The 24494-nt window shown below is 44.3% G+C and overlaps 1 protein-coding gene across 1 annotated transcript in view; it reads right to left on the reverse strand.

Annotated features, from left to right (window-relative positions):
• Positions 1–1213: 1213 nt before the first annotated feature.
• The window catches only part of gmds (GDP-mannose 4,6-dehydratase), a 64073-nt gene continuing 40792 nt past the window's right edge, over positions 1214–24494 (reverse strand). Inside the window, exons 5-7 of the mRNA XM_061034276.1 lie at positions 15030–15222; positions 13758–13862; positions 1214–1377 (exon numbers count right to left, since the gene is read on the reverse strand). Of these exons, the coding sequence (XP_060890259.1) occupies positions 1229–1377; positions 13758–13862; positions 15030–15222 (447 nt within the window). The 3' untranslated portion in view covers positions 1214–1228. The remainder of the gene's footprint in view (positions 1378–13757; positions 13863–15029; positions 15223–24494) is intronic.

Raw genomic sequence — 24494 nt, forward strand, 5'->3', positions numbered from 1 at the left:
GTCAACTCACAATATCAAGGTTATATTAACTTTTTTTTTTTTTAAATCCAAAACTCATCCCATCGTCAGATTTCTTTAAAAAAAAAAACTGTACTTTTCCATTTTATGAATCCCAAATCAAGTCCGACCTCCTGCTGCAAAAGACAAACATTATTCAGTGTGGTTATGACTGATCAGAACTTTTTCCCATATCAGGCAGTGACTGATGCTTCCCTGACGCCATCCACGTTTGCGCCACCAGCCCCGCCTTACAGTAACAGCGTGATCGGCTGTTTCACCACCGCGATGCTCTGACGCAGTGACCCCACGCTGAGCTCTGCAGTCAAACTCAGGTTCCCCCTCCGTAACCTCGTCACCCCCACTCCCATCTCAAAGAGCGCCCCCACCCCCACCTCCGCCACCATCACCTCCTAATAACAACACGGTACGCAGCGAGGGGTCTGCTGTCAGACATGGAAACCCGTCGAGTCTTTCATCTCAACAGCCACACACACACACGTTCCAACCTTAACCTAGGCATGTGCGCTTACACACACACACACACACACACACACACACACACACACACACACACACACACACACACACACACACACACACACACACACACACACACACACACACACACACACACACACACACACACACACACACACACACACACACACACACACACACACACACACACACACACACACACACACACACACACACACACACACACGAACACAGTGTTCAGAAACACTGAGCTCTGTCTGCTCCCGGGCGCTGCGACCCCACTGTTCGTTTCATCTCCTCCGCTCCTTTCTCTGCTTGCTGCTGGCACCATCACGTTAACACAAACACCATATTTCTGTCATCGTCCCCGGGACCCAGCGTTTCCTCAGTATCTCTGTCTTTCTTCTGCGGGCGTTCGGGGGAATGGCAATGGGGGCCTGAAGGGATCTGGGACATGGGTGAATTGTGGGAAACCAGAGTGCAGTCTGTGGCCTCACAGCATGCGGCCCTCTCCCTCTCCTCCTGCCCTCCCCCCCCCCCCTCCTCCCTCTCCTTCTCTATCTCCGTTTCTCTTTTGGCAGAGAATCATAGGAGGCTTCATGCAGATCGCATATTGCGGCCTCAAATGATCTGGGAAAACATGCCCCGTTAAAGCTGTGTGCACATCTGAACCCTGTTCAACTCCACAGCAGAGCGCACACAGAGTGTGTGTGTGTGTGTGTGTGTGTGGTTATGGTCGTGTGTGTTTTACCTCCACATAGTCCTTGGCGTGGCCCCAGTCCCTCTTGGAGTCCAGGTTGCCCAGGCTAAAGCTCTCCAGTTGGCCGAGGTGAATCTTTGCCACAGACCGGCTGATCTTACGCGTCACAAAGTTCGAACCTAAAACACAAACGTTAAAAATTCACCGCTGGCATGGCATTCACTGAATTCAATTACGGTCCACACAGGATATAAACGTTACAGAGGTTCAGACTTTTCCAGCGTGTACAAACCAAGTGCAGGTAAGTGAGATCAAGAACTTATCGTTTGAGTTGAATGATGCAAACTGAAGCTGCAGACACTTTGCCCCGGTACACTGGACTTTCAGAGGTACTCTTCAGGATTTTAAATAAGAGCCTTGTTTTAATTTATCCTTTAATAACCCCCTGCTCTGGAGATGATACTCTCTGAAACTACAGGGACTTTGGGGTTGGGCCTCGGGTTTCTGAAAATAGTTGTGAACCAAATGCATTTAAAGTGGTTGTTTTTGTAAATCTGAAAAACAATGAGGAGAATTTCCACAAATATATTTTCTTCTGACTCAATATTTATTAAATTACCATGAAGTTTGGACAGAAACTATAACTTATAACTGCAGCTGATATTAGAGAAGTATCTTGGAGTTCTTCACATATTTAAAACTTATTTTATTCAAAACGCCTCGCATCAAAACACCTTCAAAGTTAACCTGATCAAAAAAAATCTGGTGTTTAATTTCAGTCGGCCCGGGACTGATTTTATGAAGCATTTAACCATTAAATCATAAGAACATATTTTATATATTTTAAAATGAAGTGCAAGAATTGTAATTTTCAACCACGTAGAAGGAGCTGTTCTTCTTGTCTGAACTCCTTGATGAGACGATTTGTGGACACTAACAGTTCAGTCTGAGGGTCTTTAAAGCGAGAGAGGGAGAGTATGAGAATATTTAAGTGCCCAAAGATCTTTCTTGATCAGTGACGTTTGGCGCCGGCAGTCCAATATCCGACACTTAAATTGCGTCAATGTCTGACCAGATACCGATATAAGACCGAATTAGACAACAACAAGGAGCGAGAACTTTTTGCTTCCTTTACAAAGAAGCTCTTGATACTTGTCGTCCCGGGTAGTTTTTTTTTATGGAAACAGCTTAAACTTCAACATGACACCCCTCAGCTCTCCAAACCTGTAAGCCCAAACGAAAAGCCACCCCGAGTCAAACCGCTTCATTACCACCTCTTATTACACCAACGAGAGCCCTTCAGAATTCTTCTCCCTCATTTTCTCCTCTAATTCACAGTTTCAGTGTCAAACCCGGTCTGGACGCCAAGGCAAACCTGAGCGCATCGGCCTGTCAACACCAAAAAAAATAAAAATAAAAAAGCAACAGGGAGGTTCCACCGCGGACACAGGACGACCGAACGGGACCACCCCGGCTCTACGGCGTCCAGTCCAGAATCACCACATCGACAGCCGAATCATCCGCCAGACCACTGTGGTCGTCACACGTGGCGATTATAAACCCGCGGGAGAACAAATGAGCTCCTAATGACGGTTTCTGAGGAGTTTTGGGGTGTTTTTTGGCGGGACACTGACTGCTGGTGTCAGGTTCTTTGTTCCTGCCGCGATTGGAAAGATACCGCGCAGATCCTCGACATCCAACCCACACGGCTTTAAAGTGATGGAAATGAACGCTAAATATCAGGGTGTCATGGCTAATGATGCCATCATCTTAGCTGAAATAACTCGAGAGGTTTGAATCTGGTCAGGCGCTTCTGCCTTTTGCTGTAATCAAAAATACAGTTTGGGAGGAGAGCTTGAAGTTTTCATCAAAGAGTTGGCTATTTTTAGCCCACGCAGCATCTCAACACGAATCTCCCACAGCCTCACATGAACCTCTTTCAGAACTCTTTTTTTGAAAACCGAAAATGAATGTTGCCTTTCAGCTCGGCTCTGTCTGTCTCGGCACTGTATCGCCGCGGCCCCTGACATGGAGCAGAGCCGTCATTTAGACACAGGAAAATCCCATGAACCCAATCATGTGAAAGCACCCGAAATTTGTAGTAATTATTTCATAGACGAGCGACAGCCCCTGGGCAGGCTGAGCGAAAACAGACCAGGGGGAGGTTAGACACGCTTATTTGAGAGAATACAGCGTGTTGTGTGTTGGTAGCAGGTCACATAACCAACGCTGCGTCAACGCTGCTTTGTTGCCATGTTGGGCTGGAGTTTTCTGCAGGCTGTCAAGGGATCCCGCTGAAGGCAATACTTGCAATTGCTTGTACAAAAAAATCCACAAGGTCCGATCTCTGAATCCAGCTATTATTCACACGTTTATTAGGAAATAGCACGTGTCTACAGAGCGTGGATAAATGGTCGACGGAAACCCCCTCCGATGTCAGATATCTGTCCTGACTTTGCATGATAGTCTCATTTTGCCCCCGGGGTTTTGTTCTCCAACCTGGCAGGTCGTCTGTTCTGGCAGGTACCGCCTCTCTCTCTGCTGACTGTAGCGAAATGTTAACCATCAATTACTCATCTGCGTCTGACACATCCATGAGTGACAGCTGTGCTCTCATCCATATCACCTGGATGAGCGATACTCGACCCTGCAGCAAGCACATGAACACTCGACTCGCTCATGTCAAATATCAAATGCTCGAGCCATTTAGCAATAAGTCAATGGACAGAAACCTAATCGACAACTTTTTTTTTTTAAATAAGGGAAACTCCACAGATTTTACACATGACTGCCGGGTAACAAGCAAAGAGGGAAACTACTCAGGCAGAAACTCTTCACAACGTTTTCAGAGAGCTTTTAAAGAGAAAAACAACCCCATCGTATGGCGCCCATTTTTTTGGCCGTGAGTTTTTCATGCTTGGTTTCGACTTTCTTTGGCATCATTTGGTACGATTTTCATATGACTTTCAACATATCGTAACAGAATAAAAGTATAATAATAGACTTGGTATTGGAGTTTCTGGCTTTAGAAAATCCAGAAGAATCATGTGTCTAAAAGTCGTGTTTAAAAGTGTGTGAGCCTTCAAGCTGGGTTTTGCAAATGCAGGAAAAACATAGTGGAAAAATCCTGCAGAAAGAGCGAGAACGGCATTGACAAAACAATAGAAGTGTTTTTAAAGACGGAGAGAAAGAGCCTCCAGCTGGATTGAAAGGTCGATCTTTTTCTATAAGGCATCATAACAGCTTATCTCATTTTCCTATTACACCTAAATGTGCCATTCTTATTGGTTCAGTTCAAGATTCACTCAGTATCTGTAGTGATCCGTATGCACATTTTTTTTTAGCAAGTGTCTGAAAATGTAGGGAACGGGAGAGCTGCAGGAGAAAAGGGCTTTCACTGAAATTGTTGCATTTTTTTTTGTTTTACTTTGGTGAAAGACACAATGTCTAGAAAGCTTTTTGGGAACAGTGATCCAAGCTAAGGGCTCATGGTCAGAATATCAAAGCCTCTGCTGCTTATATTTTTTTTTTTGCTTGTTTTAATCAAAGCTGTGTGAACAAGCAAAATGTAATTATTGGAGTTATCTTACATAATTAATTGAGGTTTTAGCTCTCTTGAAAGTTCGAAATCACAGAGTTTGGGGCATTGCATCATTAGTGATGGCTGTTCAGAGTGTCCTGAAAGCATCTGTGAGGCTGCATTGTGTGCACCACTTATGCAAGGTTGTGCACATTATCGGCCGTTGCTATCGCTATTTAATTGATTTCCCAATGCGGTTTTATCAAATATTTGATCATGAAAAAGTAAGTCCTTTTTTTATTTTAAATTATGTTTTTGGTCTTTAATGACCTGATTTGATTTGATAGGACAGTGGACAAAGCAGACAATCAGGGAGAGAGAGAGAGAGGGGAACTACATGTGGGAAAGGGGAGAGGGGTCAGACCTGGACCTGAACCCGGGCAGCCCACCTTGAGGACTACAGCCTCAGCATACAGCTAGGCCATCTGCCCCCTCTTTCATTCAAATTAGAAATGACAGATTACGTTCAAAGTAAAAGTTATTTAAATGCAGCTCTCTATGTATTTTTGGACCCTGTGAGGGTTTCGATGTAAGAAAAGTCCAGATTGGTTATACGGTAAAGGCAGGGGTTTGACATGATCTCATATCCAAGAGAAAGTTTGCAGGTTAAATACAGGTTGACAAAGCTCTGCAGAGCGCGTGTTGGCTCATAAAAAAGGTGGCAGAGGGATACAGTGTAGAACAGTACACCCAATCAGTAATAAAGTCCATTATGTTCCCCAGAGCACACCTGTAGCCTCCTTGTAAAGCTCACACCTCTATTTGGAGTTGCAATGCTCCCTGCCCACTCTAATTGGTGCGGTGTGGACCAGAGCGTGGGCCTGATGGAGCGGCCTGCCTGCCTGTGCACAAAGCCTGCTCTGTTACTGGCCCGGGTGTTAATGTGTTTCCTTTACTGGCAGCGGCACCGCAGGACAGCCAGAAGGAGGGGTTGGAGGCAGGCGAGGGGAGCCGGGGGGGGGGGAGACTAACAGGAGTTTTAGAGCCCAAAACAGGGCAGCGGTGGCCGTTTAACCTCACCCGCTGCCCGGCAGTAAGTCTAATAAAACCATGGGCCGTGAAAACTGAGCAGACAGCAAAACCCGGGCCAGAAATGGACACTCAATCTCTTTCTCTCTCTCTTCATTCTCACTCAACCGTTTCTTTTCCTTTTTTTTTTCCGTCATTCCTTTTTTCATTTTCTGGCCAGAGAAGCAACAGGAAAGACGTAACACTCGGGCTTCGTTGGCACAGCTGTGCTCAAGTATGGGAAGAAAAACGGAGGAGGAGGAGGAGGAGGAGGAGGAGGAGGAGGAGGAGGAGAAATGTGTGGAGATATCTCCCACCCAGAGCCAGGCCATGTGGGCCCAGACAGGATGGGGATGGGACCTGTCAGCTGGGGGCTCGGAGTGAGGGGGAGTCAAGGAGGGGACTGTGGGTTTCAGGGGGTTTTGGCTTTACTCGCCCTGGTTACTCAACAGGTTCTGAAGTAAAAACCATGCTACTAAAGAAAGGTGACTTATGACTTTTATTTTCATACTGGGCGACGGCCCTGCCCTTTCACAATCCGACCTCACATGTCTGACAAACACTCCTTTGCGTTGCCGCCTGTGAGCATATTTATGTGTGTTTAATATCTGAGATTTAACCGCAGTGTGATTTATGTAAATGCCTCTTCTGTAAAGCTTTTTTTTCTGCAGTCACAATGTGTGGTCGTGGCTCAGCGAAATCACGAATTAGCTCAGGGAAAATCTGAAAAGCGAGAGTAAATTCAGGTCTTGAATCGAGTCAAACATCTATCAAGTTGGTCTTTAATGATACATCTGCAAAGTTAGAAAATCTACGTCCTACCGAGGCCAAGTTTCCTCTTACAACTTTCGACCTGGAGTGTGTTTTTCATCACCATGTTTAATCTGTTCCAAATACATGAGCAGGATGTTACCAAGTTCTTCCTCCTTTTAGCAGAAAAAGTACAATTACTTTGTAACCCAGGCTGCTTTACTGAGCCACAGTCCAAAAATAAAACAGCACAAGCTGAATACAAACTCTCATTCCACGTATTTTCTAGACATTTGACGGTTGAGTAATTTCTGTTTTGAGCTTGTCTGAACTGGCCAAACTCTCAAACTGGTAAAAGAAAAGAAAAAAAAAAAAGACTTAATTTTGAGTGCCAGGATTTTAACAGAAACTCTTCGGCTGCCTCGACCAAAGGTTTGCACACCTGTTTTGGAATACAACCAGAACTGCAAATCCCATAATCCCGCTCTGTCTTTGAGCAATGGCATAGGGGAGTGAACGGCTTTGTGGTAGATTAGTAGTGAAAAATGCAACCCTTAATTTTTATCTCTACGCCCACACATTTCGGGATTAAGGTAGACCCTGTGGCCTTGTTCAGATCAAAAATGAATGCGTAATCATTGCAATCCCGTCGTCTTTATCTGCGCTGATTTATGAACAATATACTTGACTTGAAGAAGCTCTGACTGATTCTCCAGGAGGACTCTTCTCTGCATCGAGGGTTGGCCAAAGACCTGTCAGTGTCTGCCATCGCCGTTATTGCACAATTCACATTCTGACTGATGTCTGGAGCCCCGATGGAAGGGAGAATATTTGCGTTACATCCAAAAGAGGTCATGCGCTCATCTCCCCCAACACAGTTTCTATTCACACCTGACAGACTGCTGCCCTCGTTCGGGGCTGACTCAACAAACAGGGAGGGTGCAGAGAGAGAGAGAAATGTGATGCGAGTGGGGTTGGAATGGGGCTGAAAGGTTGTGAAGACAAAGACCTCGAAAGTCACTTTTTTTTTTTTTTTTTTTTTTTCCCTTTTTTAAATTGGGTGTGATGCAACGAGTTGGATGGAAAACACGGGGTGTGCAAAGGTGTGGGGAAAGATAGGGAGGGTGTGGAGAAAGAGAGAGGAGTAGATGATGCATGTTTTTCTTGAGCTCGGAGTTTGACAGCACCACCTCCACAAGGCAGAACTGAGATTGAAATGAGACAATGGTTAAATCCAAGAATCGAAACAGACTGAATTGTATTGGAGCAGAATTTAGTAGTTTGACTAAATCAAATTTGGGGAGTTTGACTGTCCTCACGCAGCACTTTGAGAGGATACAGCAGAGGTTGAGAAAAGGCGCCTTCTATTACCGCCACTCAAAGTGAGCGCTCTGTCAACGAGATTCTTGGATACCATGGAGATCTGGGATAACAAACACATATTTGCGGGCGGTGGTAGGAATGAGTGAAGTTATTGCAGAAACCTCAACGTCACAACACGAGTCTAAAGCAACGGTAGGCTGAGGCGGGGAAGGGCGGGGAGGGCAGGGGGAATCACCTTCATAGGCCTTGTGGTTCAGGATGGTGGAAGGTACCAAGGGAAGAGAGGACTCTGTCGTCGGCTCTGCTTTGAGGCGGCAGACTCTGCTCTTTACCTGGCCACAGTTCAGCTGATGTTTAGACTGCTCTCGCTCAGCCTTCTCTCATCAATAATACCCGACGTAAGGAAAGGACTAAAAACAAGAAAAGCGCCCACTCAATGTAGAAACATCTTACGAAATACTGCTAAATCCCCTTGACCCCCCCCCCCCCCCCACTGACCGAGTCATCCCTATCTGAGAATTTTCTTTGAAAATAACCTCTCAGATAAATGGAAAACATATCCTCTTACAAATCTATCATGCAATCTGACCTTTTGGGCTCAACCTCAACGAAAGCAGAAAGATGAAGCCAAGGCATGTCGAAGCTCAGCAGCTGAATGTGTGAGTGTTTGAGGGGGCAGCATTGACTTTGGCACTGCTGTTCTAACTTCCCCAATGCTAGCTGGTCTCTCCTAACATAACAGTATATTATTCTATACTGCCAAGCGTGAACCACAGAGCTCTCAGGGTGGAGAGATGGATGGGACTTCCCCAAATAAACCAGAGGATTAGCCTACAACTGGAGCTGGTCAGTGGTGGCTACGGTGAATACACACACTGAACATACTTCAGCTCTGATTTACTGCAGAGCCTTAGATCAACACGCAGCTAATAACTATAAATTAAACTTGGGTTTTGTCTTGTATTTTCTAAATGACTTTTTGGGGTACTTTGAGGTGCTGTGTGTTTGTTGAAAATGATGACCAAATAAATACATGAGCTGGTTATTTGCACAGGTTTCACTTCTGCACTGTCTCATATGTCCAAGCAATATGGAGTCTATTTAGCACCCATGCTAATGCTAATCCCCCTCTTCAGAGTCAGTGTGAGGGCTGTTTGTTATGGCTAACAGCTAAGCCATCCAGTACGGAGGTAGCCGCGCTGTGAACCGGCCGGCAGATGCAGGCTTCTGTTTGCTTTGCTTCACGCTGGATCTCCATCGGGATATTTTCCGTGCCGGTCTTGTCCGACTCTGACCTTTTTCGCTGCAGAACAATGGAGAGCGAATGTTTATTGGCCGAGTCGGACGGTGTTTACGAGAACTGTAAGAGAATCCAGGAGTGCATTCCTGCTAGGATTAAGTCATCCTGGGCGCTTTAAGAGACAGAGCTCCTTGTTGGATCCCCAAAAGAGGGGCAGTCGGTTTAACAGCGTTTAGCTTTTCCTTTCCTTTCCCAGAAGCCACAAGACCCATCCTTAGGTGACACATAACGCCACGCCACACGGCTCCAGAGGATTTGATTGGTGGGCTCGTGGGTCTCTTTGGCAGACAACATTAGAGGAAGTCTCAGTGAGTTTCTTTTGAAAGGGGAAAACTCCCCCATGAAGCCAAACATCTATTTGTTACTCAAACAGAAACTCATAGAAGCTGGCATCCTAACACAGTGACATCACAGCTTTTCCTGCATGTGGGACGAGGGACTGGGGGGGAGGATTTCAGGTGGTGGCCACAGAGACTGACGTCATGGACTTCTACCCTCATTAGTGTTTAATGGTCCAGAAAAACAAGAGGCCCGTACAGGACAGGAGGGGCAGCACACAGGTGATGATTTACCTTTATTTGTGTCTCTGCCAAAACACACACAGGGACGGCGTTCAGAGATGTTCAGGGTGTGACCGAAGGCAGAGGAGCGATGAGAATCCTCTGCCTTCCATTGTTCCAATGATCTTAAGTCATTGTTTGCTGGGTGATGTTGCTGTTTCGGTGTTTTGACGAGCAACTTGTAAATCAAGGTGTTGGCAGTCGTATGATTGTATCGTTATAGATTCAGATGTATTTTTTTCTGTTTCGGTCGTCACCGCTGCCAAGGTTTGAACTTCTGTTGGGGCAGGTTTTAGGAAAGGGGAAATGGACTTGAGCTTTTTTTTTTATACTCGTTTGTCACATTCACACTACATTGCCACACTGATGGGAGAGGCTGCTATTTAAAGTGTCCATCAGTAATAACTAATCCCATCTATACACATTCATACAGCGGGTGTCTGGGACTGACACCGATCCCCCCCGAGAGACCACGACCGAATTTCCCACTGATCCACAGCCTTCCTCACACCCCCAGGTATTTAATTTTACCAAGGGAACCCATTTTTGTAGTTTTTCAATGTCATAACTGTGTTTTCTTATATCTATTTCAAAATGTGACCTTAATGGATTTATAATTGTTCTTGTGTTTTAATAAGAGACATTAGTTTGGTTAAACATGGTTCTCTTGTGAACAAAAATATGTTAATTGTAACATTTTCTAAGTTGCTATAAAAGAAATGGATCTACTTCTTGAGACCAACATTAGAAGATATGTGAAGTTCACAAATATTCACGATTGAAGTTGCAGCAGATTTTCTCACACCATGAACTTTACAGCACAACCTTACACTTAAACAATAAAAAAAAAAAGGTGCCTTGGGTTTGTTTTTGCGGCTCAAAGCACCCACTCCTCCCCTCTCAAAGTGGTGGGTGACGGAGTGCACGGCCAAATGCCCCCTCAGCGCAGCAGCGGCAGGGTCGCGGCGGGGCCCCAGGGGCCTAGGTAAACACTGACCAGTCCAGCCAACACAAGCACCACACTGGGTTGTGCAAGGCGGCCGTGGGACATCTGGCCACATCACAGCGCTCGCAGCGTTCCTGCTTTATGAGCAACAACAGCCGTAACTCTGAGAATAGAAGCGGCAGGAGAGAACCCGATGGCCTGACGGAGGAAAAGTGCTGAGTGTGGAGAAAGAGGAAGTGGGACATGAGAAGAAGAGACGGAGGCAGAAAGAGGAAAAGACTGTGTGTGGTAAGAATGGAAGGATAGAAGCAGGGGGATGAAAAAGAGCTGACCAAGGACCGAAAGGCTGAGGACGTGCTATCGAGCGAGCAGCGGGTAACGAGCTTTGCCCTTATAAGGTCGTCAAGTGAACATGAGGACTACAAGCATCTGAACTCCAGCTGCAAAATATCTGCACGGTGATCATTTCAAGATCAATTAGTCTTATTTTAAGTGTGCAAAACTGAATGTAAACAAAAGGCAGGAAATCTTTAAACAACGGAGGCTGAAACTCAAACATGTTTGCTAACTTTGCTTCATGAATGTGACACAGAGTCACCATTTATTCTGATTGTTTTTAATAATTTACTGTTGTTAATTAATAACATAATTAGAATTAATAAGAATAAGAATTGTTTCAGTCTCACAACAAGGCCTTACTTTATCATTTACCCAATTCAACTTTCAACTACACGTTTCTTTATTTGTTTTATGATGGATTCTGACGGGGTCCTCTTTCAATCCACCCAAAACTTAAAAACAGGCGTAGTCGCAGACTGTAAGTGAAGTGTTTTGATTTTTGCCGGCCTCCCAAAGTGCAGTGATAGATATTTACAAAAATGCAAAAATGCAAAAACAGGAAAAAATGGTGTTTAGACTATTTACACTATTTACAAAACAAAAGTCGTCCAAAAACAAAATCCACATAACTCAGCAAACAAACTGTACTTCAAAAAAATAAACTCTCTGCTGTAACATGTTACCTTCACTGTAACCATCCTAGACTGCTTGTAAGCAGCAAGCAGCTCTCTTTTAAACACAAGAAGCCCCTCCCACTGGGCGTTATAAATTGCCTAACATTTTAAAGAAACACATTGTTTCATGAATGAGCAATTTAACAGAGTGTAAATTGTAAATTGTAAAACGCAAAAATTGTCCATAATCCTGAAGTGGATTAGACAAATTACTTAAAACATTTTTAATTTAAAAAAGTGAAATGTTGTAAAGCTCTGAATGAGATCAGGTGAACCAATGGCCTTTGGTTAATATTATTGAATCCAACAAATGGCGGGTTCTTTTTCCCCAACACAATCAACATGTGGATATCTCAAACACATGTTTTTGTATTCAAGGTTGTGACGGAGTAAATCTAGAAAACTCTGGGGACGATGTATACTTGTGTAAACCGTCTGTCACCCAGCTCGCTGTCTCCACTTTAACATCATTCCCAGACCGACTGTGTCACCTAATTCTCTGTTACAAGACCTCCAAGTCGACCACGCCGACTGGCTGTAAACCGCAAGCAGTTCCCACACCTATCTATCTGTGCTAACCCATTAGGGTTTACTGGCTGACCCCCTGACTTGGCCGGGGTCGTGGCCGGGGCCTTCATTAGGGGATAAATCATAAACACCTGAGCGGCTGACCTGGGCACAGAGCTGGGGCTGCGTCCATGTGGTATTCATTTTGGGTCGCGGTGGCGTGTAAATCGGGTTAAACCAGCGCCTGCGACCCTCGGGGCTCAGAGCACATATTAAAAAATGTGACCACAACCCATTCAATATGTGTAAGAATGTGTGTGTGAGTCAAACAGTCATGAGAAACCTGGCTGCACCGGTGAGTGTTATGACTTTATATCGAGCGTGTAATTGACTACTTTTACACAAAACTGTTTTGACTGCTTTGTTGAGGCTTTGGAAATCATTTCTCACATCGTAACTTAATTTAAAAATGAGACGTACGATGTGATGGTGTCTTCTCCTAACTAGCAGAATAGTTCATTAACAGGTCGTCTTGTAAAAACAACACCATGTTAGGAATGTTTTTCTTTGATATGAAGTTACAAGATAAAAATGATCACCGTCACAAGAGGCTGAAAGTTTCATGAAAGTGTTTTATATTCAATTTTTCGCTGTCTAAATGATCATAATAAAAAAACTAAATGTGCTACTGCAGGTCGACCGAGGGGGTCACATGCTACAAAATGTGTTTTTGTTTAGGCTTCATCCCGCAGCAGCAAGATGGCGGTAGTAAAGTTTGCATTGGTCAAATGGAGGCAGCCAGCCACTGATGTGTTCTACAAGTTCAGTCATATTATGTCAACGGAGAGTGGTAGCTTTAAAGTGAGCTCCGGATGTTCTCCTCACCTGGCTGTGCAGCTCACAGGGGGGTGCCGGTAGCCTAGCGGTTAGTGTGCAAACCCTATATACAGAGGCGGTGGTCCTCTAGGCGGGCGGCCTGGGTTCAATTCTGACCTGTGGCTCCTTTCCCGCTAGTTGTTCATTACAGAAGAAACTCTCTAGGATTGTATCAACAGCAGGCAAACCACAAAAACCTCCGTCTCAATTATTTACTGACAGGACGAGGACGAAAGCGGGGAGTATCCTGGCAGATAACTCCCATCATCTCTTCTACCAGTTTGAGCCACTGAGCTCTGGGAGGCGCTACAGAGTCCCTCTGGCAACCAAAAATGTCTTTAAGAAGTCATTTATTCCAAGTGCAGTAAACATCCTTAATTTGACAAAATGACTGACGAGATCTGAACAATGAACTGTTTTGAATGTGTAAACCTAGCTGCTATGTTGTCTGTGTTATTGTTGGCTTGAAGGTTTTTTAATACTGTATGTAAGGCACATTTCCACCTCTGGAGGACAATAAAGACTTATTCTATTCTTCTCTATCCCTCTCCCTGATTTGTGATTCTATCTGCTGTGCTGTCTCTAAAGAAAAGTATAAAAAGCCTAAAAAATAAACCTTAAAAAAAACACATGTGCAAAGAGCAGGACTTTGTGCTGACGTTGAACAGCAGAGTGTGCGCTGTGCAGAGTGCTCACCTCTCCTCGGGCTCTCGTGATTAAAGAGGATCCCGTTGGTGGCAAACATGTTGTAGGCCTCTCGAAAGTTCACCACGATCCAGTAGGCGTAGAGCTTGGCAGCACCTGAGAGGTGAGGCGGGGATGGACAGACACGGAGAGACAGAAGCACAGTTCACATATCTTCACAGGTATCAGCTCATGCAACAGCCCAACAGTCTTTTAAAGCAGAACAAAAAGTAGATCCAGGAGATTCCTGAAGCCTCTCATTATGTTTTAATTCACTCAATCATCGAATAAAACTTTTCAGGCAGCTTTTATTACAGTGCAGGCTTCTAGGATGACAATCAAAGCACGGAGAGAAACACTGATCCTCTCTTTTTTTTTCTAGCTGCAGAACTTTGCTGCTGTAACTGCACTACATGTCACAGTTGAACACAGCGGTACAGCAGATCATATTTCACCATCAGGAACGTGAACCGCAGACTCCTGCTGATTGACCGAAAGCAGGCACGTACAAAAAGTTCTCTGCTCTTTCCCTCTCACCGTCCTCCTCCTTCTCCTCCTCCTCCTCCTCCTCCTCCTCCTCCCTTCAGCTGTGAGGAGGGGAATACCAGAGCCAGTAAAAGGGAGGCGCCCGTTGATTAAGGCATAGGTCAGGATGTGCACTGGAGGTGAAGGGAGGTCGCCATGACAACCCTCGCCTCCCTTGCCTAATTAATAGAGAGGAGCAGCCCTCCTCAGGATGGTATGCGCCTCCCATGCAGCCTCATTGAGCGCTGACAGATGGGGAAAGTGTCGATGAGGAGAAGAGCATTTAGACAACACAGAACCTGAAACCTGATCGCTCGCACACGTGTGCAGCTTGCATGTGTGTGTGTATCAGTGTGTGTGTGTGTGTGTGTGTGTGTGTGTTGAAAGTGAGTGCTGAGTGCTGTGGATATAAAGGTGTCTTTGTTAAAGTGAGAGCCACTCCAGCCTTCAGTCAGACGTTTGGCCTCGGGGTGTGTGGAGAGCTCAAACGCTGCCTGAGCACTGAAGCCCCCCTCTGTGTACACACACACACGCACGCACGCACGCACGCAGGCACACACACACACACGCACACACACACTTATTCACAAGGAAAAAGTGCTGCAGAGGCATCAAGAAATCCATGTTTGCATTTCCTTACATGGTCAAACGCAATCATTTGTCAAGTGGTGGTGCAAGGTAGAAAATGTTAGGTAATCTGTGTGTGCGCACGCGCGTGTGTGTGCGCGTGTGTGTTTCCACATGCGTGCGTGTTTTTACCGTAAGGTGAGCGAGGGTAGAAGGGCGTGGTTTCCTTCTGAGGAATCTCCTGGACTTTGCCGTACAGCTCGCTGGTGGAGGCCTGGTAGAATTTCACGCTGTTGGTCAGACCACATGTCTTTATGGCATCCAGGAGACGCAGCGTGCCAACGCCGTCCACGTTAGCGGTGTACTCGGCCAACTCGAAGGAGATCTGAGAGAGCCGGGGAGAGAGAGAGAGAGAGAGAGAGAGAGAAGAAGAGAGCGGGATATTATTAGAGATGTGGAAACTTCTTTTCGCTTAAATTCTACAGTGGATTTATACAGCTTGAAACATTCTCTTTAACGAGGAAATACTTGATGTAAGACTTCACTTTTTTGGGGCTTTTGTGCCTTTAAGGAAGAGATAGGACAGTGTTGGAAATCAGGGAGAGAGAGTAGGGTATGACATTCGCCACAGGCTGGATTTGAACCTGGGCCGCCCACTTGGAGGACCATGGCCTCCATACCACCAGCGCCCCAGTAAGACTTGACTTTTGACATTTCTTGAGTCGCAAAATTCAATTGCAAAAACATGGAATTCTGAAGTAAATAGTAAAAAAAAAAAGTAAGTAAATATAAGTAGTTCTTATATTTACACCTTATTGCAAAGTGTGTAACAAGGCAGCAAATGTCCGAGTTACAGCATCTTAAATTATGGATCACTTCATAGTCCAGAGGCAGCGGTTAGAAAAAAAAATATGTTGAAATATGTTGTCAAAGGAGTCCATCACACCTGATGAGTACGTCACCCACAATACTGAAGACTCCAACTCCCAGAATTCCTGTTGCTTAATCCAAAAGAGGGGAGGGAATTTAATGAAGACTTGGAGGGGGGGGGGGGTTAAGTCTAAATTAGAAATGGATGTGTGCGTTCATGACTTCTGGATGGTGTGTACTCAGACTGTGTGTTGCCTGTGTGACTGCCAGGTCGGCCCTCACGCTCCTAATCAGGCGTGACGGTTAAAAGCTGTTCTGGTTCGTGGTCACCACACCTGGAGCGAGCGGCGTGAGCCTCGTCTGTAGCGGAGGAAACGCTCCGGCCCTTTAGTGCTTCCACACCAGCGCTGTGCACACGGGCAGATAAAGAGCCCTTATTGAGAGCCGGGACCAAAGAACACTGGGCCTCTATTCCACTCACAGTCCGTACACACATACACACACACACACACACACACACACACACACACACACATAATGAGCAGGTTTGATCAGGTTCAATTACGCTCCACAGCTCGGTGTAATTAACTGTGACGCTCCACTCACGCTTTGACTTTGCATGCTGGCATTTTCATTTATATTTACATCGTTTACAAGAGAAGGTGAGCGGACGTTAAAACCTCAGTGTTAATGTACTGAACTGTACGTCACGCTAATCATACGGCAAACACAAAGTCACAACAACCTGAAGCCTCTTTATAACATGTGGAATAAAGCCCCTCTGTCTCTGACTCTGAATATCATGTGTTACAAAGTTTTGTGCGACGTTCATCAAGACGTCAGAGCAGAGGTTGGCTCACTGTCAGCCCAGCAGCCTCACCGGGTAAAAGGGATTCAGTTGCATCTTATAACGGCCGTTTTCACACGTGCACCCTGAAAATATCAAGAAAATATCTAGGTAATTTAAGGAGGACTGCTCTCCTGGTCTGGCTGTCCTCATATGCCCACTCTCCATTGGCCGTCATTTTGCATTTGTGGATTTTCAAATAGTTTTCCCACAATGACAGCTCAATAGGTTTGACTCTTCTGTCGAAACGTTAGTCCTTTGCACCTTAATAAATTTGCCCTAAGTGATTCTTGTGCTCCAGTACTTTCTTTGGATCCTCTTTGAGAGAAGGAGTCTCTGAAATATTTCTTAAACTCTTAAGAATATTTGGAATGAATCCTTAACAGACAATACCTGCCTTCATGATCAGGTAAGAATAGTCAGCAGTCATACACAAGACTGTTTTTCTCTCTCAGACAACCGACATCACTTAGTTCAAGGTCTCTCCCGTCCCACTTCAGCTCTTCCTCCGTCACTGCGGAGCTCCTCCTTCCTCCACCTCTTCCTTCCTCGCACATTTCTCCTCCTGCTTCGTCTCCTCTTTCTCTTCCTGGACCGCATAAACCTTAATTTATGCTACTACAGAGCCTCCCCCTCACCAAGACCCCCCTCTCTGTCCTGCTGTCTGTGTGTGTGAGTCCCTCCATTTCCTCTTGTTTTGTGTAACACACACACACACACACACACACACACACACACACACACACACACACACACACCAGACGCCAGGTATCAAAACCAGCTGAGAGGGGCAGGGTCCACGACGCCTTGACAACTTAAATCAAACAAATTGCCTTAATGCCTCCATTCTCTGTCATTATGTAAGGCAGGGCCTGAGCGCTGACGTTTTAAAGGCCAGACGCTTGTGTGCACGGCTTTGTGTGTGTGTGTGTGTGTATCTGTGTCTGGGGGGGGGGGGGGGGGGGGGGGGGGGGAGGCTGCAGGGCCCCTCGGTCGACCGGCAGATATTGTTCTGTTCTGGGAAGTCAGCCAGGCTCTGTCAGCATTGGGGGTCCGCCGCCGACATTTAAAAAAAAGAAAAAGGGATCCGTTTAAAACGTTCTAAATGTACAGGATATAGGTGCTGCATTTAGTGGTTTCATTTCTTTCCTGCTCACACAAGGTCTGCTGAAATGCATGCCTGAAACTGGGGAATGTGACTCTGCACATGTGTGTGTGTGTGTGTGTGCGTCTTGACAGATGTATAAATATGAACTACATTTATTCAGCCATGGCCTCCCTCTGCATACCTGCATGGCTCTCCACACAGGATAGTATGGAGACATTGAGCTGTATATACAGAAATATTGCCAGAATTAAATAAATTAAAAGTGCCCTCCTGGCACTGTCTGAATTTCTGTCTGCTCTTTACCTCAGTGGTTCTCAACTGGTGGGTCAGGACCCAAATTTAGGCCATGGAGCCGTTTTGAGTTGGGTTGCGAAATAATGTCTCTGAAGAAGTCTATGAAATGACTTTTTAACCATGTTGTTTCTTTATTCTGTCACATGTTTTGTACCGACTGGGATCCAGAGTGCATAATTAATCCTTAAATTGATTGGAATCTGATTAGTTGAAAAATGTCAGACATTATGGTGGTGATTCATCCTGCAGGAGTTGGTGGTGGATTCTGAGGCTGGACCAGTTGAGGAACACGTCTTCCTCAGAGTAGCTCAGTTGGTAGAGTGTGTGAATGTGAAGGTGTGACATTCGATGTAAAAGTGCTTTGCGTAGTCAGAAGACTAGAAAAGAAATATACAAGCTCAAGTCCATTTAACATTTACCTGATGGAATGGCAAAAGGTAACAATCCTCTAAATTTTTGTTTCATTCTTAAATATTTTTGTTGATTTGTCTTTAAACAAAAAGCCCCAAAAAACATGTCCCTGCTCTGTTCCTATTTGTTCAGAGGAATCACTAAAATAAGACTTTAAAGTGGCAGATTAATAACCTTTGCGGTGAACCGTCAATCATACCTCAGATTCCACACAAATTACCGAGGAAGGTGTACATGAAAGCAGCTGGAGCGCCTTTCTATGAGCATCACTTTCCCTTTGTTGTGAACTACGACCAAAGCACTGAAACTCTGGCACATTCCTGCAGACCACAAACACCCAAATAGAGAAAATCACCAAGACGCCCCGGAGGTGGAGACAGACCGAGAAAGTGTGTGTGTGTGTGTGTGTGCATGTGTGCATGTGTGTACATGAGCATGGGTGGGGGTTTCAGTGGAGAGAAACCACAGTCAATTACACCTTTACTCATCACATTACAAGCCAGCTGAAATTAGAGCAGTCGTGTGTTAACAGGGCAAAGACAAACAGGCGGAATTCCCTCCAGGAGAGAGAGGTTTCGACCCGACCCGGCAACCCACGCACTGCCAGACGGATCATTTACACGGCTGTCGTCAGGTCAACGACGGTGTCGCTCATGTGCATTATCAAGCCTTGATACAGACCCCACTTTCCCCGTGCAAAAATGAAGACTTCATGCAGCGCTGATCCTCTCAGAGTTTGCAGAATGATGTCAGTAATCAGTAATAAGTGTGACTTAAGGCGGGGGGAAGTGTAAGGGTGTAATTTGTGTTTTAATAGAGCAGTAGTAGAAGAGGAGAAGCTTTCCTTAAGACGAAGCAGGTGCCTTTGGATCTGAGAGTAGATTAAAGGAGCAGTCTGTAAGATCACTCACTCATACAGGTGCATCTCAATAAATTAGAATATTGTGGAAAAGTGCATTTATTTCAGTATTTCAATTTGAAAGTGAAACTCATATATATATAGTGGAATAATTGCACACAAAGTGAAATATTTCAAGCCTTTTATTTGTTTAAATCTAGATGATTATGGCTTACAGCTCATGAAAACCCCAAAATCAATATCTCAGAAAATTAGAATATTGTGAAAAAGTTCAATATTGTAGACTCAAGGTGTCACACTCTAATCAGCTAACTAACTCAAAACACCTTTAAATAGTCTCTCAGTCTGAAAAAAAATAATTACTGAAAACAAATGAACTTTTCCACCATATTCTAATTTATTGAGATGCACCTGTATATGTTCCCTGACTGCACAGTGGAGTATCTAAAGATGGTACCTGTCGCCTCAGTCTGGATGTTACAGCGTAATATCCCAGTGTTCATGAATGTTGGTTTTCAGATTTTCCACTTAAAGAAACATTTGGTTGCTTAGTTGATGCAACTGCTTAGCTCGGAAATGATTGTTGAAAGAAGCCGACGTGACTGTTTGATGGGAGAACAATGGGACTTATGAAATCCTATCTATCCTCAATATGTCTCAAAAGTTTCATATAAGCTGCGTTCTTATTGCCATATAATATGAAGGAAGGGGCTCTACAAGGCACCAACACTCGCTTTTCTCACTCAACAGCTTTTTTTTTTAGCTTTTTTGACAAAGTGGAGACAGTGGTGCATTAATTCTATCCACATCTGTGATTAAAATGTTGGGCTTTGACTTGTGTCAACAACACCGGAAGAAAAATGTTTTTCTGTCAGGACTAAAAAGGTTCATAAGCACATCAGTCCAGTTCTGAGGTCTGTACAGTGGCTCCCAGCCTGTCAGAGAAAAGATTTTAAAATCCTGCTGTTTATAAAGCCCTGAATGGTTTAGGGCCAAAATACATCAGTGACCTCCTGATTAATTACGAACCATCCAGACCGCTCAGGTCGTCTGGGACAGGTCTGCTCTCTGTCCCCAGAGTCAGAACCAAACACGGAGAAGCAGCGTTCAGTTTCTATGCTCCTTATATCTGGAACAAACTCCCAGAAAACTGCAGGTCTGCTGAAACTCTCAGCTCCTTTAAATGGAGGTTGAAGACTCACCTGTTTACAGCTGCCTTTCATTAAACAGCTTTAATAAGATTTTAAACTTTAACTCTGCACTGAAACTTTTACGCTTATTATATAACTCCCTGTTATATTTTAATGTTAAAATACAGTATACACAGAAGTAAGGGAGAAAAATAAAGAATTTGTCACAAAGTCATTAACTCGTCTTTTTTTTATCCAGAGAGGGTAAAGTCAGTTGTTGAAAACATTAGACGGCCTCAGAGAGAAAGAGAAATGAACCTTATGATGGTTCAAAGTCAGCAGTGTTTGAGGGATCAATACTTGATTTGTAATTTATGATTCATGCTGCGTCATTGTCTCAGCTCGATATTGAATTATTCCACAGCTTTGCATGTTTTCAAAAAGCTCTCTGCTGTAACCTAAGTTACAGTTGCTGTATGCAGGCCCACGCTAACAGCTCACTCTCCAAACATAGCTGCACACCTCCATCATCATCTTTATCATGTCGTGATGAAACTTGAGGGCGAGCATCTCTCGGCCTCCAGTTCTGTCTTGTTAATATTGTGTCACTCAAGCTCTTCAATGCATAAACGCACACACCTGTTAGAAAAACAAGGACTTTTTTTTTTTTTTTCCTCACTGTGTGCCAGTTAGCCTTTCCCTCAGACGCAGACACAACACAGTACAATGAGGAGAGGGAGTGTTTAAACAGTGAGTGACGGGGAGAGCGAGACGGAGGCGTGGATGAGGGACATTACATCATCCGGCTGGAACGTGTGTTGGCTCTTTATGATAAGTGTTTTAGTGTCTTTTTCGATGGGAACCAAGTGTTCCTAAAATTGGTTTTCCGTAAACAAGAACACTCCCCGGGCCGACGCAACACCAGATCACGTTACTGGAATGATGACCGCCTCACATGAGAAGCTTCCATTTGTGAAAGAAGGGATTCAAAACATTGCCAGCATGTCTGAAATTCTCCAACAATGCACACACACACACTGAATGACATCTGAATGCTGAAGGTTAAATTATAGGTTCTGTTAGTGACAAGAGGAAACGATACACAAGCCTCTAAAGAGCTTGAATTATGGAACGCACCTCAAAGAAACTTAAATAGTGAGTTTATTAATAGAGTGTTTAGCATGAGCTGCCTGTAGAGCACGACAGGTTGACATGGTTCTCATTGTTCAACAGGCCTAGAGGATATGAGGAAAAATGTGCGGTAACATTTATTTAATATTGCAATAACCAGATGAAGTGCGATAAATAAACAAAAATAGAGAGTGCATATTAGATATAACTCACAGTTTCTGTCAGTTTGCTGTTCTTTTCGGGGTTTTTTTATTGATTTTTGGGGCTTTTTGTGACTTTATTGTAGAGATAGGACAGTAGAGTCAGAGATCAGGGAGAGAGAGAGAGAGAGAGAGAGAGAGAGAGAGAGAGAGAGTGGGGAATGACATGCAGGAAAAGGAGCCACAGGTCAGATTTGAACCCAGGTTGCCCACTTTGAGGACTATAACCTCCGTACAGGGGGCTCCAACTGTTTGCTGTTCTTTATGTTTTACAGAACAGCTGTTTTTTTTACAACATGTCCCTTCTCAATCCTACATGAACCCAAAAAACTGTTGGTTTTTTTTTCTAAAATGAAATGTGCATAATTTCAATAAAGAGTAGCTGATAGCTCGCTTAGGTTCTCTCGACTGCATCCAAATGTTGTGAAAAAACGGCCCAGGCATCCATCCGACAGGTATGAGGTGCACATGCTGAGTGAGAAAACAAGTATATATATATATATATAGATATATATATTGTGATAAAATCAGACTTACGCCCCCGTGTCCACCTAGCGTTTTTTTTCTGAGTGTCTTTTTTCAAACATTTCTGAAGTTTTGTTCCTCATCCATTAAAACAAGCAACACTATAAATATTTAGGATTTTTCATTCGTTCTATTGTTGTTTCATTTTGACTTTTTGTTTTCAATTCCAGTTTAGTTTGAATACATTTTGAATGCTGGTTTGTTAGTTTACTTTCATTTAGTTTTAATGTTAAAATACAGTATACACAGAAGTAAGGGAGAAACGTTTGAACTTTTTGACTCAGCAGCTCAAAAACTGAACCTCAGGTGCCCGAGACAACTCGTGAGGAAAGACCACATTTAAAAGGATTGAAACAACACAAGTTGGAGCAGTCAAAAGCTTTGAGTGACCAGTGAATGAAATCAAGCACTAGACTACTCTGCCTTGTTGGTGTATGGGAGTCATTGGAGATTTAAAGAGATGTGTTTTAGAGCCGGAACATGGAAATCCGTCCCTGGTTTTGAAAAGCTCAGGTTAAGTTCCCAAATTCTTAAATGCTGCTGGAAAAGTTCCTGCAGAGAAAACAAACTTAAAGACTTGCCACAAAAGTCATTCTCCTCTTCTGCTCAAAAAAAAAAAAATCTTTTGCGCACTCAACTCAGTCCTGTTAAATCTACACTTCACAACAAAAGGAGAATTATCACCTAAGTGCTTCTGTCCTCTTTGGCTTTGACAGCCGACTTTCATAAAAAAGGATGAAATGACCCAGAATGCTTTTCAAAACAGACGTTCTCCCTCATTCACTCAGCTGTTTCTTTGATTGTGTCTGTTGACGAGAACAGAGACCGAGAGGCTGAGCACTGACATGTTGATCTAGTTAAAGAGAGCTTCAAATATAGGATTATGAAAATAAACCTAAGCACATCGAAATATAAAAGGCATAGTCAAGGTCAACAACGTTTATTTTCCAAATCTGGTTTCTGTACATGGCATGACATGCAAACAGCCACTAATCCCCCTCCGCCGATGCTCACTCATCATCACAATCTCTCTGCGTTTTTGTGTCTAATTAAGAGGCGTGTTCTGCTCGGTGTGAGTGTGCAGCTATGGCAATGCACAAATACAAGTCAAACAGATCAGGTGGATGTGAGGGAGACAGATGGAGGGAGAGGGAGGGAGCTCGGTGCGAGCGTGGAGAAGTACGTGCTGTGAGAGCGTGTGTCAGGACAGGTAGGACCGAGAGCTGCAGAGGAGCTGTCAAACTCTGGATTTATGCAGACGAGTCTGGAAAGTCCCTGTGAGCCTCCAGGCGCTCCACTATACCTCTCTCTCACTCTCTCTCTTTTTTTTTTTTTTCCTGGGCATCTATTCATGGAGTTCAGATGAACAGGTGATGGCCAGTGTCTCTCTGCCGTCTCCTGCTCCATCACTCAGGGCGCAAAAGTGCAGAAAAATCTGAAGGCTGCATGAGTCAACACAATCTGTTTGATGGACCCAAATATAAAGCGTAGCTGTGTCTTCACCACATACATACTGCCTACTACATAATCAAAATACATATACTGCATACTAACCTGACTGTAAGCCATTAGCAAAATACTAAACAAGCAAAAGTACTTCAAAGCTTCATTGCAATCTGAATTTTTTTTTTTAAATGTCTATTTTTGTCCCAAAATCAGTTGTTTTCAGTTTCCTTAAAATAGATCCTTAATTCTACAGTTGGAATGGGATGCGTCTGGTCACCATGACAAAATGACATGTTTATTGTTGCCGTGGAAACACCAGATGTTACATCAGATCCTGCTCCATAAGGTAGCCTGAGCTGCTACTTGATTGAGAGCCCCCTGGAGGCGGAGTTTACATACTTTCTGTTTAAATGTCTTAAAGAAGTAACAGCAGATATCTCTCAAAACAATGCATGACATTATAAAACAATGTTGAATTTTCAGAGGTGATGCTCAAAGAGATACTTTTTTTTAAAAGTATTTATTAGGAGGAGAGCAGACAGAGGAGCTGCAGGTAACAACACCTGGGATGGGAACTCCCTGGAAAAGTCAATGGAGAGACGAAGACGAAGGCCTTCGTTCCTGCCTTCCCCTGATCGACTGATCTACCCTGCAGACATTTACCACCACTCAATCACTCCTAACCCACAAATATACACACACGCTTGTAAACATAGCAACAGCTCTCTGTTGCAGAGGGCTGTGGTGGGGGCCGCCGGGGGCGGTGAGGAGGAATCACACGTTTCAACACTGACATGCATGAAGACTACGGCCCCACTGGTGTGGATTTTAGGGGC

The sequence above is a fragment of the Labrus mixtus genome, chromosome 3, assembly GCF_963584025.1.
Source record: "Labrus mixtus chromosome 3, fLabMix1.1, whole genome shotgun sequence".
NCBI classification, from domain to species: Eukaryota; Metazoa; Chordata; class Actinopteri; order Labriformes; family Labridae; genus Labrus; species Labrus mixtus.